The following is a 15,646-nucleotide window of genomic DNA, read 5'->3' on the forward strand; positions in this document are numbered from 1 at the left end:
TCTTTAGTTTAAAGCAATCTGATGTGTTGCAGATTTGCACCAGTGTAGTCTTTCAGAGGTTGTTGTGAGCGGTCGTGACTACGGCCGTGTTAAAAGGGAGCGGCAAGCTTCTCAACCCGAAAGCTAATACTGTCAACAACAAGAAAGTTATTTCTGCCTCTGAAGAAATTGTAACTTGATATTTAGAGGGTGCCTTCTGATTATAATTTTTAAATCTGTTTTTTTTTTTTTAAGGAAAGGGTTTTTAGGAATAAAATTTCTATTTGTTGAAAGAAATTTGTTTTCATCAGTTACCTACTGGCAACTACTTCCACGCTCACATAGTGTGATTAAATGTGTTAATGTTCTTGATGAATCGCCAGTAACTAAAGTAAGTTCTTTAAGAAAAGATTATGAAAGTAAATCCAAGGTTCAAGACTCTGTCTTCACACCTTTATTCTGGCAGTCATCCGTTTGAGACGTCTGCAATGTATGATACACAGGACCAGGATACTGCAATTGATTCTAAGATGGCACATACAAATACTTACGGAACCATTTCTCTCTCCTTGTGATAGGTATCCTCTGAACCTAGTACTGAAAGATTCCAGATGTGAAAAATAAATGTTTCCGAAGGAATTATTCAGATGTTACGATATTTTTGTAGACTTTTTGAAGTATTATATTTCATAGTGACTACTCAGTACACATTGACGTTGCGCGAGTCCTATGAAGAGTCTACCCTGGTGAAGTAGGGCAGAGTGTCCAGTGGCGCCGGGTAGCTGTAGAGCCAGGTGGGGCCCTGTATGACGGGGTGATCCGGGTCCGCCTCGTCCCTCCAGCTGCCCCTGGGCAGGTAGATGTCACGGTTGACGGCGCCCTCCCTCAGCACTGGCGCCACCAGAGTATCCTCACCCAGCAGGTACTCTGCACACACACCAAGCACCCAAGTCACTTTCGTCCACAATATTATAACTACCATACTACAGTATTTGAAGATTATAGCCTCGTTGAATTTTTTTACACTACTGGCCATTAAAATTGCTACACCAAGAAGAAATGCAGATGATAAAAGGGTATTCATTGGGCAAATATATTATACTAGAACTGACATGTGATTACATTTTCACGCAATTTGGGTGCATAGATCCTGAGAAATCAGTACCCAGAACAACCACCTCTAGCCGGAATAACGGCCTTTATACGCCTGGGCATTGAGTCAAACACAGCTTGGATGGTGTGTACAGTTACAGCTGCCCATGCAGCTTCAACACGATATCACAGTTCATCAAGAGTAGTGACTGGCGTATTGTGACGAGCCAGTTGCTCGGCTACCATTGACCAGACGTTTTCAGTTGGTGAGAGATCTGGAGAATGTGCTGGCCAGGGCAGCAGTCGAACATTTTCTGTATCCACAAAGGCCCGTACAGAACCTACAAAATGCGGTCGTGCATTATCCTGCTGTGGGGTTTCGCAGGGATCAAATGAAGGTTAGAGCCACGGGTCGCAACACATCTGAAATGTAACGTCCACTGTTCAAAGTGCCGTCAATACGAACAAGAGGTGACTGAGACGTGTAACCAATGGCACCCCATACCATCACGCCGAGTGATACACCAGTATAGCGATGACGAACACACGCTTCCAATGTGCGTTCACCGCGATGTCGCCACACACCGATGCGACCATCATGATACTGTAAATCGAACCTGGATACATCCGAAAAAATGATGTTTCGCCATTCGTGCACCCAGGTTCGTCGTTGAGTACACCATCGCAGGCGCTCCTGTCTGTGATGCAGCGTCAAGGGTAACTGCTGTCATGGTCTCCGAGCTGATAGTCCTTGGTGCTGCAAACGTCGTCGAACTGTTCGTGCAGATTGTTGTTGTCTTGCAAACGTCCCCATCTGTTGACTCAGGGATCGAGACGTGGCTGCACGATCCGTTACAGCCATGCGGATAAGATGCCTGTCATCTCGACTGCTAGTGATACGAGGCCGTTGGGATCCAGCACGGCGTTCCGTATTACCCTCCTGAACCCACCGATTCCATATTCTGCTAACAGTCATTGGATCTCGACCAACGCGAGCAGCAATGTACGCATTTCTCCTCCTTACACGAGGCATCACAAGAACGTTTCACCATGCAACGCCGGTCAACTGCTGTTTGTGTATGAGAAATCAGTTGGAAACTTTCCCCATGTCAGCACGTTGTAGGTGTCGCCACCGGCGCCAACCTTGTTTGAATGCTCTGAAAAGCTAATCATTTGCGTATCACAGCATCTTCTTCTCGTCGGTTAAATTTCGCGTCTGTAGCACGTCATCTTCGTGGTGTAGCAATTTTAGTGGCCAGTAGTGTACATGACATCATGTTCCCCATCCACTGTACTGTTTATTACAATTTCCACGACTGCAGTGTCAGCCTTGAGTTGTTTTCAGTTGTCACCTGCAAATCACTATATACACTACAGTCAGATATTCTACTGGCAAAATGCATAGGCATTTCACACTACATCCTTGAGAGGTATGGTTTGTGAATAAACAAACTTTTCGGACATGCTGAAGAAAACAGCTGTTGTCAGCATTAATAGAATGGGTAAAATGAATGTAAGCGTCCATGGCTCACGACAAAACTATTCATCTTGGTGCGTAAGATATATAAGATAGGCGAAATACACTCAGATTTCAGGAAAAATGTAATAATTTCAATTTCAGAAAAGGTAGATGATGTGAATATTGTCAAACCATCAGCTTAATAAGTCATTCTTAGAAAATACAGGCACGACGTATGTACAGAGGAATATAAAAGTTGGTAAAATCCGATATCAGGAAAGACCACTTTCGGTTCTGAAGAAATGTGGAAATACGCAAGGCGATACTGACCCAAAGATTTATCTTAGACATTTTCTATTATTCAGAGTCAGTTGCCGCTTTTCGAGCCATACAGATATCTTGTCTGAATCAGTTTATAAATACTATTTATCTTCTGATGAGATTTATAAGACGGTAAACGACAGCATCATCTGCACACAGTCTAAGAGGGTTGTACTGAATCTAATTAGGGAAAAAGACCAGCCATTAAAACTGACAACCTTCGATAGATGAGTCTTGAAGCACCCAGATTTTATAAATTTCCCACATTAGGAATATAACGCATACAATAATTGTCATAGTTAGGTATTTCATTCAGAAATTTGTTGGAAAGTTATAATTTGAACGAAACTAAATTGCAACTTTGGTATAAGTGCTTAATTATTTTCTAATTAAAATAAGAAATGTACACGTCTGTTCCAGAAATGTGTTGGTGTTGTGGTTATAACTTTCCAACAAATTTCTGAATGAAATACCTAACTATGACAACTACTGTATGCGTTGTATACCTAATGTGGGAAACTTATAAAATCTGGGTGCTTCAAGACTCATCTATCGCAGGTTATCGGTTTTAATGGGGGGTCTTGGTGTTCATTTTAATACTGTACTTTAATCTATAGCCATTCTCGATATGTTCAAAGCACCTTTCCTGTATAGTCACTTCCAATCAGTACTCTCGCGTTTTTGGTAATTAGCCACTGATAGGTTTGGATGTTCACACGCCTACGATATCTCTGGCACCTTAAACACCATTATCGCAAATTCGACAGTTATCAAAATCACTCAATGAAGTGCGTCGGTGAAAATTGGTATACAATAAAAGTTATTTCATGCGGCATTGTATGTATTTGCACGTTTTGAATTAAATAATTATTGTCTTTTAGAATGCACAGATGCAGAAACGAACTTTCCTCACAACATTGTAATGGCGACATCTGAGTGTATGAGGTCAATGTTGTGCAGTGCGCGAAATAGTATTTACAGTCTTTCAGATGTAGTGGGAAGATGGAAACTAAGAAATTAATAAAAGTTCTTCAGACATAACTTCTGTCTAACGAAAGACACTGCCTGACTACAAAACTGAAACTCGCTGAAGACATGGTCACATGTCGATGTAACGTAAGCGTGGGTTTTGTAGATGATTAGAGTCGCAATTATCTGTGATCAGTAGAATGGCCACCAGAGGGCATCAATGTCGTTCGTGTTTAGTGCTGCTACCGTGTGTGGTAGGGATTGGATTGTTTGAGGGAAGAGACCAAACAGCAAGGTCATCGGTCTCATCGGATTAGGGAAGGACGCGGAAGGAACTCGGCCGTGCCCTTTCAAAGGAACCATCCCACCATTTGCCTGGAGCGATTTGGGGAAATCACGGAAAACCTAAATCAGGATGGCCGGACGCGGGATTGAACCGTCGTCCTCCCGAATGCGAGTCCAGTGTGCTAACCACTGCGCCACCTCGTTCGGTGTGTGGTTGGATATATACAGTAATGGCGTGAACAGCGCCTGATGTTGAGCGGTCATTGCGAAGGAGATTAGATGCCTCCTACCTGTGAGGCAGCGTTATGAGGACCTCACAGTATTTGAAAGGGGCATCATCGTGGATCTCCATTTGCCAAGCTGGTAGAATCGTGCAATATCCAGCTTTGCAGGGCAATTGGATGTGGCAGTGGTCCGGTGTTGGAGTTCATGGAAACGTGAGGGCAAGCATACTCCTCGCCAACGTTCCGGTCGACCACATCTGACCACCACAAGGCAGAATCACCGTATCGTGTTCCAAGCACATCGAAACCACATCACATATGCGCCTGCCATCTGAGGATATGTACTGGACCCCACGTAATACTCTGTGTTATCGCGCACCTTTCGCTGGAGACTAGCAGTTGCCAGACTAAGGAATTACCGACCCATGCGTAGGTTGCCGTAACACCACAACACCGAACGGCTGCTTTAGGAGTGGTTCTGTGACTGGGAAGCATGGACTGCTGGTGAACGGCGTCGAGTTGTGTTCAGCGATGCATTGTGGCTCTACACCACCCTGGATGACCATCGACGGCGAGCATGGCGGGAAAGTGGTACCATTTTGCAGTGTTTTGGGGAGGCACAGTGGTGTTAGCTCCTTCCGATAGGGAGGTATCGGGTATGTGAAGGTAATGATTAAGAGAAATACGATGACATAACGGTAAGTCGCTTACATCCTGCGTCCTCATGTGTTGACTCTCATGCGACTGTATTCTGTGCCTTGTTTTAGTAGGACATTGCTCGTCCAGACATACCATGTCTCTCAACGAACTGTCCGCACGATGTTGAAGTACTCCCGTGGCCAAGAAGACCCCCAGATTTGTTCCCAACGGAACGTGTATGGGACCAGCTCGCACATCACTCCATCCCACGCCAGTGTCCACATTGTCGAGGACCATTTATAACAGTTATGGGCCGCCTTGCCTACGGAGAGGATTCGACAGCTTCACAGCGTTCGTCTCCATTGGATCAGCGCATGCATCCGGATCAGAGGGGATGCTATCTCATACTGGTAAGTATGCCCCTGCTGCCACGTTCTCTGTGAATTTCATTCGATTTTTTTAATCGCCGAAATAACATCACATACCCTCTCAGTCCGTGAAGCTTCATTTTGGTTCCTCCTCCCCTTCTAAATGGTGCACTTTTTTTATCAAGTAACATATCGCACTATCTGAAGTGGCAGCAGGAATTTTGACTCGAATGTGGATTTCCTATTCTCTGTGAGCAATTATCTTACTGTCCTGCTCTTCAATCACAACTGCTCTCCTGATTATAGTTTAAATGCAGTCGAAGTACCCTTTCACACGGTGCTCCCCAGCGTTACTTAAAATTTTTCGGAGGTTTCTCAGAGACAATTTCTGAGGATTTTGGTCTCAAGAGGGCGTGGTCTCTGGGCGCTCGTTACAGACTAATGATGTACCTACGATTTATGCAGTTTGTTACAGCGATTACCGTTGTTTCCGTGAAAATTCTTTCACGACAGTGAAAACGCCAGTTGTATGCAGTCACCGAAACGCATTACGTCAAACACAGAGTAAAGCAACAACCCTCAGATGCAAAAGTCATCTGACGTTAGGGTGGTCACAGCGGGAACAGCTCGGCATTCCATTGTCGCGCCACTCTTCCATTGCATTCAGTGAACTCTTACACGTGGTGCACATCTACCAACTCTCTATAACTAAAGCTACCCGTACTACTGAATATTACTGTTAACGTACAACTATCACTGGATCACTGGCGGGAAAAAAGCCGTGACAGAACCGAGCAATACTGAACATAAGCCTGAGGACAGAGAGTGAAGTGGGCGCTACTACTGTTCTTAACAGCGGTGACCTTGAGTGAATCGAACAAGTTTTTTTGCAAACAAGCCACACAGCATATGTCGTCGACATCTCCACTGTTGTGCAGGAAAGTAGAAACTATTTTTTCTTACTTTTGCTAAAACTGTATACTCATTACATATTAAGATGGTATCTGTTCTTTCGGACATGTCCAAAAGAACAGATACCATCGGTGACCACGCAGCTCGTTAGAATGAAATTACAATGAAATGAACACCCTTAGCTGCTAACAGATGAAAATGTGTGTCCCGACCGGGACTCGAACCCGGGATCTCCTTCTTACGTGGCAGACGCTCTATCCATCTGAGCCCTCGAGGACACTGAGGATAGCGCGACTGCAGGGATTTATCTCTGGCACGCCTCCCGCGAAACCCACATTCTCAACGTATTGTCCCGCACTACACTAGTATGCACATAGTTAAGGCTCACCGGCCACTTGACCATCTTCTTCTTCTGTGCGAATGCACAAACAGTGCCCGAACTCTTACGGGAATCGGCAACGCACCGCGAGTAATGAGTATAGTGAGCGGGGGCACTACGAATGTAGTGCGGGACAATACGTTGAGAATGTGGGTTTCGCGGGAGGCATGCCAGAGATAAATCCCTGCAGTCGCGCTACCCTCTGTGTCCTCGGTGGCTCAGATTGATAGTGTGTCTGCCATGTAAGCAGGAGATCCCGGGTTCGAGTCCCCGTCGGAGCACACATTTTCATCTGTCCCCGTTGACGTATATCAACGCCTGTAAGCAGCTAAGGGTGTTCATTTCATTGTAATTGTATACTCATTATTGTGGTTTCGGCCGCCATCCTGTCGACCGCACTTTCAAACACGCGCGCCTCCAATTACACCGCCGTGTTTTATACAGTCGCCGCCGAGGCACCAGGGCGCTGCCACGAAGGATTACGCTGCTGCCAATGAGATGCAAGCATCCCATGCAGCAATTCAAGCCATCCTTGGCCTGCCTAGTGTCAAAGTCACGCCTATCGGGGTTAGCTCAGCGAGCAAGGCTGCACAGTAGGTTTATACAATCACTGACCTACCTGTGACGTTGCAGGCAGTAAAGCGTTTTAGCCATGAGTAGCCATTAGAACTAAGTAGAGCACCAATAGAATAGAAATTGCCCATTGTTAAACTGTACTGTAGCTCACTTGTAATAACTGTAGTTAGCTGCTAGCAATAATGACATTGCAACATCCTAGGACCCACTAATCACTTAAGGTGGTGGGTTGCATATGTATATTATAAAGATGATGAATAAGGAATTTTTTATTAAAAAAAATCCCCTCTCCGGAGCTCCAGCGGCGGGTGTATTTAATGTCGAACATTCATGCACTGAGCCCATTTTGTGCCAGCTGAATAATACACTCCTGGAAATGGAAAAAAGAACACATTGACACCGGTGTGTCAGACCCACCATACTTGCTCCGGACACTGCGAGAGGGCTGTACAAGCAATGATCACACGCACGGCACAGCGGACACACCAGGAACCGCGGTGTTGGCCGTCGAATGGCGCTAGCTGCGCAGCATTTGTGCACCGCCGCCGTCAGTGTCAGCCAGTTTGCCGTGGCATACGGAGCTCCATCGCAGTCTTTAACACTGGTAGCATGCCACGACAGCGTGGACGTGAACCGTATGTGCAGTTGACGGACTTTGAGCGAGGGCGTATAGTGGGCATGCGGGAGGCCGGGTGGACGTACCGCCGAATTGCTCAACACGTGGGGCGTGAGGTCTCCACAGCACATCGATGTTGTCGCCAGTGGTCGGCGGAAGGTGCACGTGCCCGTCGACCTGGGACCGGACCGCAGCGACGCACGGATGCACGCCAAGGCCGTAGGATCCTACGCAGTGCCGTAGGGGACCGCACCGCCACTTCCCAGCAAATTAGGGACACTGTTGCTCCTGGGGTATCGGCGAGGACCATTCGCAACCGTCTCCATGGAGCTGGGCTACGGTCCCGCACACCGTTAGGCCGTCTTCCGCTCACGCCCCAACATCGTGCAGCCCGCCTCCAGTGGTGTCGCGACAGACGTGAATGGAGGGACGAATGGAGACGTGTCGTCTTCAGCAATGAGAGTCGCTTCTGCCTTGGTGCCAATGATGGTCGTATGCGTGTTTGGCGCCGTGCAGGTGAGCGCCACAATCAGGACTGCGTACGACCGAGGCACACAGGGCCAACACCCGGCATCACGGTGTGGGGAGCGATCTCCTACACTGGCCGTACACCACTGGTGATCGTCGAGGGGACACTGAATAGTGCACGGTACATCCAAACCGTCATCGAACCCATCGTTCTACCATTCCTAGACCGGCAAGGGAACTTGCTGTTCCAACAGGACAATGCACGTCCGCATGTATCCCGTGCCACCCAACGTGCTCTAGAAGGTGTAAGTCAACTACCCTGGCCAGCAAGATCTCCGGATCTGTCCCCCATTGAGCATGTTTGGGACTGGATGAAGCGTCGTCTCACGCGGTCTGCACGTCCAGCACGAACGCTGGTCCAACTGAGGCGCCAGGTGGAAATCGCATGGCAAGCCGTTCCACAGGACTACATCCAGCATCTCTACGATCGTCTCCATGGGAGAATAGCAGCCTGCATTGCTGCGAAAGGTGGATATACACTGTACTAGTGCCGACATTGTGCATGCTCTGTTGCCTAAGTCTATGTGCCTGTGGTACTGTCAGTGTGATCATGTGATGTATCTGACCCCAGGAATGTGTCAATAAAGTTTCCCCTTCCTGGGACAATGAATTCACGGTGTTCTTAATTCAATTTCCAGGAGTGTATTTATAGACATTCATAGTGGCCAGGGCACGACACCTTCTGAAGAGACATTGTGTTGAAGAGTGACAGATTTATAAATCTTTTGTAACTGTATATATTTCTACATTTAAATCTACTGTTAGCAACTGACGCAGCTAATACCGCAGCAAAGTTGTGTATTATTTTTACCAATTGATACTAGATGTAGAATAAAATGATATCTAAATTTTCTTTTTTTAAAAGTCGTCTAGATCGCAGCCGATGTTAACTTCTCATCGATTTCGGGCTTTTAATTACGGGCCATCATCAGAGACAGCATTGTAATAACCAAAGCAACAGTGCTGTATTACAGAGAGAAGTGAGTGTTGTAACAGTATATTCTAAATAACTTTGACAAGTGACAGACATACCAACCTGGATGTCTGCATGTAAACGAGGTCTTAATACGTTATTACAGGCACCAAGAGATGAAACACGTATACAACGATGTATGTAGACCTTCCTAGTGTTTATTGAAAACTTTAAGTTAGTGACTACTTATATAAATAAGTGAATATGTATAATCTTCGTATTAATACGCCAAACATTTGGTTTCATTACCAATAAATGGCAGTAGCTATAGAACTAACGATCTTATAGTGCTAATTATTTCATCCAGTTGGACCTCAGTTAGGGAATTACACTAGACTGTCATGCTTTTTATGAGACTGGCAGTAACATAGACTATGAACCATAATTCGATTCTTGATTACTTAAATTTAAAATATAAATACTTAAGCATGAAGATTCAAATGATATTAAATCGTTCCCCATTGGCTGATGGCGATGCCTTGAGCTCTGGAGTGCGCTCTCTCTACTCTGTACAACTCGTGGCTGCTTAGCCATGAGCATCAGTTACAGTGATTGAGGCCTCCATAGCGGGTCAGTCGCCATCGCCGTCATCCACATGGGTAATGATACATCGCTCTAGAATATACTTTTACAACATTGACTTCTCTATGTAATATTGCACTGTTACTTTGGTTATTACAGTGCAATCTCTGATGGTGGCCCGTAATTAAAAGGCCGAGACCGGTCAGAAGTGAACATCGACTGCGATCTAGACTGCTTTTAAATAATTTTATCACTATAAGATCAGTGTTCTCCCACAATGTCATATAAAATTCTAAATTTTCTGTTCATGAACGGCATCTGTTCCTCGCTCCTGCGCCCACTAAAGAACCACACGGCGTGGAAAGGAAGATATAACAATTATGAAATGGAAATGTTAATTAACAAATATTGAATCATCTTCTTATTTTTAACTAGCAGAGCTCCCAGAGACGCCCAGATATGCATTTATTCGAGTCTTTTATTAGCCCATTCTTCGTTCTCTCTCTCCTGTACATGTCTTCCTTCACCCCTTCTCCTCACCCTTTCCCTGTTGATCTTGTGGTGCCACCGCCAGACACCACACTTGCTAGGTGGTAGCTTTAAATCGGCCGCGGTCCATTAGTACATGTCGGACCCGCGTGTCGCCACTGCCAGTGATCGCAGACCGAGCGCCACCACAAGGCAGGTCTCGAGATACGGACTAGCACTCGCCCAGTTGTACGGACGACTTTGCTAGCGACTACACGGACGAAGCATTGCTCATTAGCCGAGCAGCTAGTTAGCATAGCCTTCAGCTAAGTCAATGGCTACGACCTAGCAAGGCGCCATTAGCATTACATTGCATGAATCTACAGAGTCTCACATGTATCATCAAGAACGCTATATACAAATGATGGATTAAAGTTAAGTATTCCAGCAGCTACGTACTTTTCTTTATAGCATTCATTACGTATCCTGTTTCAGACCTCACGCCACCCTGCGTGAGTTAGCGCGTGCATCTTGGCCGCCTCTTTCTATTAGTGTACGTAGTGTTGGCAAGTCTGCCGACACAACACATATATGGCGACGAGGATGGGATGGGAACCCACGCGTGCAAAGCACATATATGTGTAGTGTCGGCAGACTTGCCAACACTACGTACACTAACAGAAAGAGGCGGCCAAGATGCACGCGCTAACTCACGCAGGGTGGCGTGAGGTCTGAAACAGGATACGTAATGAATGCTATAAAGAAAAGTACGTAGCTGCTGGAATACTTAACTTTAATCCATCATTTGTATACAGCGTTCTTGATAATACAAGTGAGACTCTGTAGATTCATGCAATGTAATGCTAATGGCGCCTTGCTAGGTCGTAGCCATTGACTTAGCTGAAGGCTATGCTAACTAGCTGCTCGGCTAATGAGCGATGCTTCGTCCGTGTAGTCGCTAGCAAAGTCGTCCGTACAACTGGGCGAGTGCTAGTCCGTATCTCGAGACCTGCCTTGTGGTGGCGCTCGGTCTGCGATCACTGACAGTGGCGACACGCGGGTCCGACATGTACTAATGGACCGCGGCCGATTTAAAGCTACCACCTAGCAAGTGTGGTGTCTGGCGGTGACACCACAGATCTACTCCTCTTTCTTCCATCCATCATCTCCTCTCTTCTCTCTCTAGCCACCTCCACCTCTTCCCTTTCTCTGTTCGTTTCCTCTTTCCCCTCTATTCATTTCCTTCTCCTCGTCTGTCTATCTCTTCCTCACTCTGTCTCAGTCCGCCACCTCGTCTTTCCTTTCTCAATCCATCTCCTCCTCCCTCCCCTTCACTCTCAACGTAATCACGTTCACGACAGTAGGATGCTGGTGGTTCTTTACAACCACAGTATTTCTTCCCAGATTTTAACTAATATGTGTACTGAATTTGGTTGAAATCGTTTCACAGGTTTCGGATGAGCTTGTTACCCGTGACTTTGCCCACATACGCACATGTCACATGCATCTAAAGTAAATTTAACATATTTCACACATATTAGTACACATGTCTAGTAGCGACGAGGTAATAAATTTACATGTTTTGCATGATGTGGCAGTTTTTGACGCATGCCAGCGTTTATGACGTCACATCTTCTGAACTTCATGTTGTAAAATAATATAATTTTTCTGAAAAATTTAGTTGTATATGTGAGTAGTGTCTACAAAATGTGTCTCTCGTGCAGTTGGTAGTCAAGAAGTAATAAATTTAAAAGGCAAGCTTCATGTGGCAGTTTTACAGCATGATCAGCCAAAATGTGGTATGCGATATACGTTTCTCGTTTCATCATTTTGTGGGGGTAGTCAGGGAGAAAAAGTGTTATAAAGGGTTGAAATTATGTGCAGAGGCTGTTGCAAGTCTCTAAGTGCTATCTTTCTCAAATATTGGAAGACTGACATTCACACTAGGTGGGCTGAACTGTTTCTTCAGCCCCATTCGCACCCTTTTGACACGAAGGTGGTTCTTACCCACATAGCGATTCTTTCCAGACAGTGAGTGATATGTGAAGTTTGGTTGAATTCGGCCCAGAGGTTTAAGAGGAGATGCGGAAGATACATACATACATTCCATGCCAAGTTGCTTACTGATAGATGAAGAAAAAATTATGTATATCAGTAATACTGTAAAATCTCAAGTAATAAAAAGTATGTTATTTCCTAATTCATGTGTCATGTTTTTATACAAAATTTTAATTCACTATGAATAGTCACACTTTTGATGTGATTAATAATTAAGACCATAACGATGTTATATTTGTTAAGGAAATATTAAATACTATATCAATTAACATTTCCATTTATTAATAAGTGCGAAAACTAAATTAAGTAGAAGAGTTGCTACTAGCGATTTACTAGTGTTTTAAGCTGCGCACTTACCTACTGTGATGATAAACTAAAAATGTTTAGTGTTTAACAGAGCTCGAAAATATTCTAATATTCGAAGCCGACGTTTTTTTTCATTGCGTTGTACTGATTTAGGAAATTCAGCTTTAAATGCTGTAATTGTGAAGAAAATCGAAGAAGGGCAGTCGGTGAGATCGCGCTTGTAAGACAAGACCTGCGAGCGCGCTGGACATGACGTTACCTGAGTCGATGGTCTGCGCGACGGTGTCGGCGGGGTCGACCCACCAGATCGGGGGATTCACCGGCGCCCCCTCGCTGACCGCGCGCCGCATGGCGGCCAAGATGGCGTCCGCGTACTGTGCGTGCAGCGCCGTGTAGCGCCGGCTGATCTCCACCGTCTGCAACGTAGCCGCACCAAAACGTGACGTCAGCAGCCTCGCAATAGAGACCGAGGGACGTATAAGACAAGAGGGCTAAAAATACATCCACAAGCTGCATAACCTCCAATATACATAGCTAACGAGTCCAGATTACTCGACCAAAATAACATAAATGTTACTTAAAATCCGTCTTGATCGCAAATTTTTTATTCATATGACCGGTTTCGGTTCATTCAGAACCATCTTCATATCTGATATTTCAGTTACAGGAGTAACCCGTCCAGATCCAGCAACTTTCACATGCTACGTCACCGGGTTACTCCTGTAACTGAAATATCAGATATGAAGATGGTTCTGAATGAACCGAAACCGTTCATATGAATAAAAAATTTGCAATCAAGACGGATTTTAAGTAACATTATAAAATCACTGATTGCTGTTATCCCATAAGACATTATGTCTGTTTTTGCAAAATAACATTATCATAGCTCCAGCGTGTAAACCCATTTTCATCCTGTTCACTGGATGAGTCTATGCTTTTTTATGCCGAATGGACAGTAACCTTAGTTGACCGTCGCACCTCATTACTACGAGGGTTGCCCTGAAGGAAATTCAACGCATTTTTTTTTCCTTAGCCGAAAACAATGCTACGAATGCGAAACGCTACGTATCTATTATCCGAAGTCTCCTGAATGAGTTTCCGTTACTGCCGACAGTGTTGCTACACGACAGTTTCAAAATGGCCTCTGTAGGTGATGTACGTCACAAGCAATGTACCGTCAATGAATTTCTCACTGCAGAGAAAGAAACGCTTATGCAAAGTCTATGGAGCATCTGCTATCGACAGAAGTACAGTTAGTAGCTGGGCACATAGGATGAGGTCATCAGAAGGCGGTTCGACCGAACTCCAAGATTTGCAGCGGTCGGGAAGACCATCCACGGCTGTCACACCTGACATGTTGCAGCGAGCTGGTGTTATTCGCGAGGACAGACGCATTACAACTCGGCAGTTGGTGCTGCATCTGTCAATCAGAAAAGGAAGTTCACACAGTGAAGCACTGGCTCCGCCACCAGGACAAGGACTGGTACCGACAGGGCATACACGCCCTTGTTTCACGCTGGAGGAAGGCCACAGAACAGGATGGAGATTACGTGGAATAATGGGGTGTGTAGATAAAACACCATTCTTTCATGTTTGTAATTCTCATTATGTTAAAAAAGAATTGTTGAAGAAAACAATGCACTGCGTTACTTTCTGGGCAACCCTCGTACAATCATTGTCGTGAGCCCTGAGCTCCGTATTTGCAGTGGAAGTCTTTCATAATCTCGCACAAGTTATTATATGCAGGCTGCGCGGGATTAGCCGAGCGGTCTAACGCGCTGCAATCATTGACTATGCGGCTAGTACCGGCAGAGGTTCGAGTCCTCCCTCGGGCATGGGTGTGTGTGTTTGTCCTTAGGATAATTTGGGTTAAGTAGTGTGTAAGTTTAGGGACTAATGACCTAAGCAGTTAAGTCCCATAAGATTTCACATGCATTTGAACATTTATTATATGCGGTGCCCCTAAATTTATCTCAGAAGAGGCAAACGAGGAGCACAAATCTCATTCAATCTGTCTATGAGAGAGTTGTAATCACCACTAACTACACTCATGCTCGTAAATTAAGGATAATTGCAGAATGTGGTGCCACACAACGTGGCACTACACAAAACTGGATTTAACGGCATAGGCACATAGTGAACACAGATGACACGGATATGTAAGTCCACGGTACTGGTGATAAGTTGAATAAAACCGTCCCGAAACACATGTGCTACAAAACGCCACTGTTTCCTGCGCATTTACCCCAACATCAGTATTGGATATGATCACCATGTACAGGTACAAAGGCCGCACAAACGGTTTGGCATATTCTGGATCAGGTGGTCGAGCAGCTGCTGGGGTATAGTCTCTCATTCTTGCACCAGTGCTTGTCGGAGCTCCTGCAGTTTCCTAGGGGTGTGAAGATGTGAAGCGATTCGTCAACTGAGAGCATCCCAGACAAGCTCGATGGGGTTCAGGTCTGAAGAATAGGTAGGCCACTCCATTCGCCCAATACCTTGTGTTTCAAGGTACCCCTCCACTATGGCAGCTCAGAGGGGCTGTGCGTTATCATCCATCAGGAGGAAGGTGGGACCCACTGCACCCCTGAAAAGGTGGACATACTGGTGCAAAGTGACATCCTGATACACCTGACCTGTTACAGTTCCTCTGTCAAAGACACCCAGGGGTGTACATGGACCAATCATAATCCCATCCCACACCATCGAACCATGACCTCCATACAGGACATTAAGGGGTTGGTATCTGGTTTATGGTTCACTCCAGATGAAAACCCAGCTAGAATCACTGTTCAGACTATACATGGACTCATCTGTAAATGTAACCTGAGACCACCGTTCCAATGACCATGTACTATGTTCTTGACACCAGGCTTTATGGACTCTCCTGTGACCAGGGGTCAGCGGAATGCACCTTGCAGGTCTCCAGGCGAATTAACTATGTCTGTTCAGTCGTCTGTAGACTGTGTGTC

The 15,646-nt window shown here is 45.5% G+C and overlaps 1 protein-coding gene across 1 annotated transcript in view; it reads right to left on the minus strand.

Moving 5' to 3' along the window:
* Positions 1-499: 499 nt before the first annotated feature.
* Positions 500-15,646, minus strand: part of LOC124622172 (myogenesis-regulating glycosidase-like) — an 80,528-nt gene continuing 65,381 nt past the window's right edge. The window contains exons 4-5 of the mRNA XM_047147816.1: positions 12,934-13,090; positions 500-906 (exon numbers count right to left, since the gene is read on the minus strand). Coding sequence (XP_047003772.1) covers positions 707-906; positions 12,934-13,090 — 357 coding nt within the window. The 3' untranslated portion in view covers positions 500-706. The remainder of the gene's footprint in view (positions 907-12,933; positions 13,091-15,646) is intronic.

This window comes from Schistocerca americana, chromosome 7 (assembly GCF_021461395.2).
Source record: "Schistocerca americana isolate TAMUIC-IGC-003095 chromosome 7, iqSchAmer2.1, whole genome shotgun sequence".
In the NCBI taxonomy this organism is placed as follows: Eukaryota; Metazoa; Arthropoda; class Insecta; order Orthoptera; family Acrididae; genus Schistocerca; species Schistocerca americana.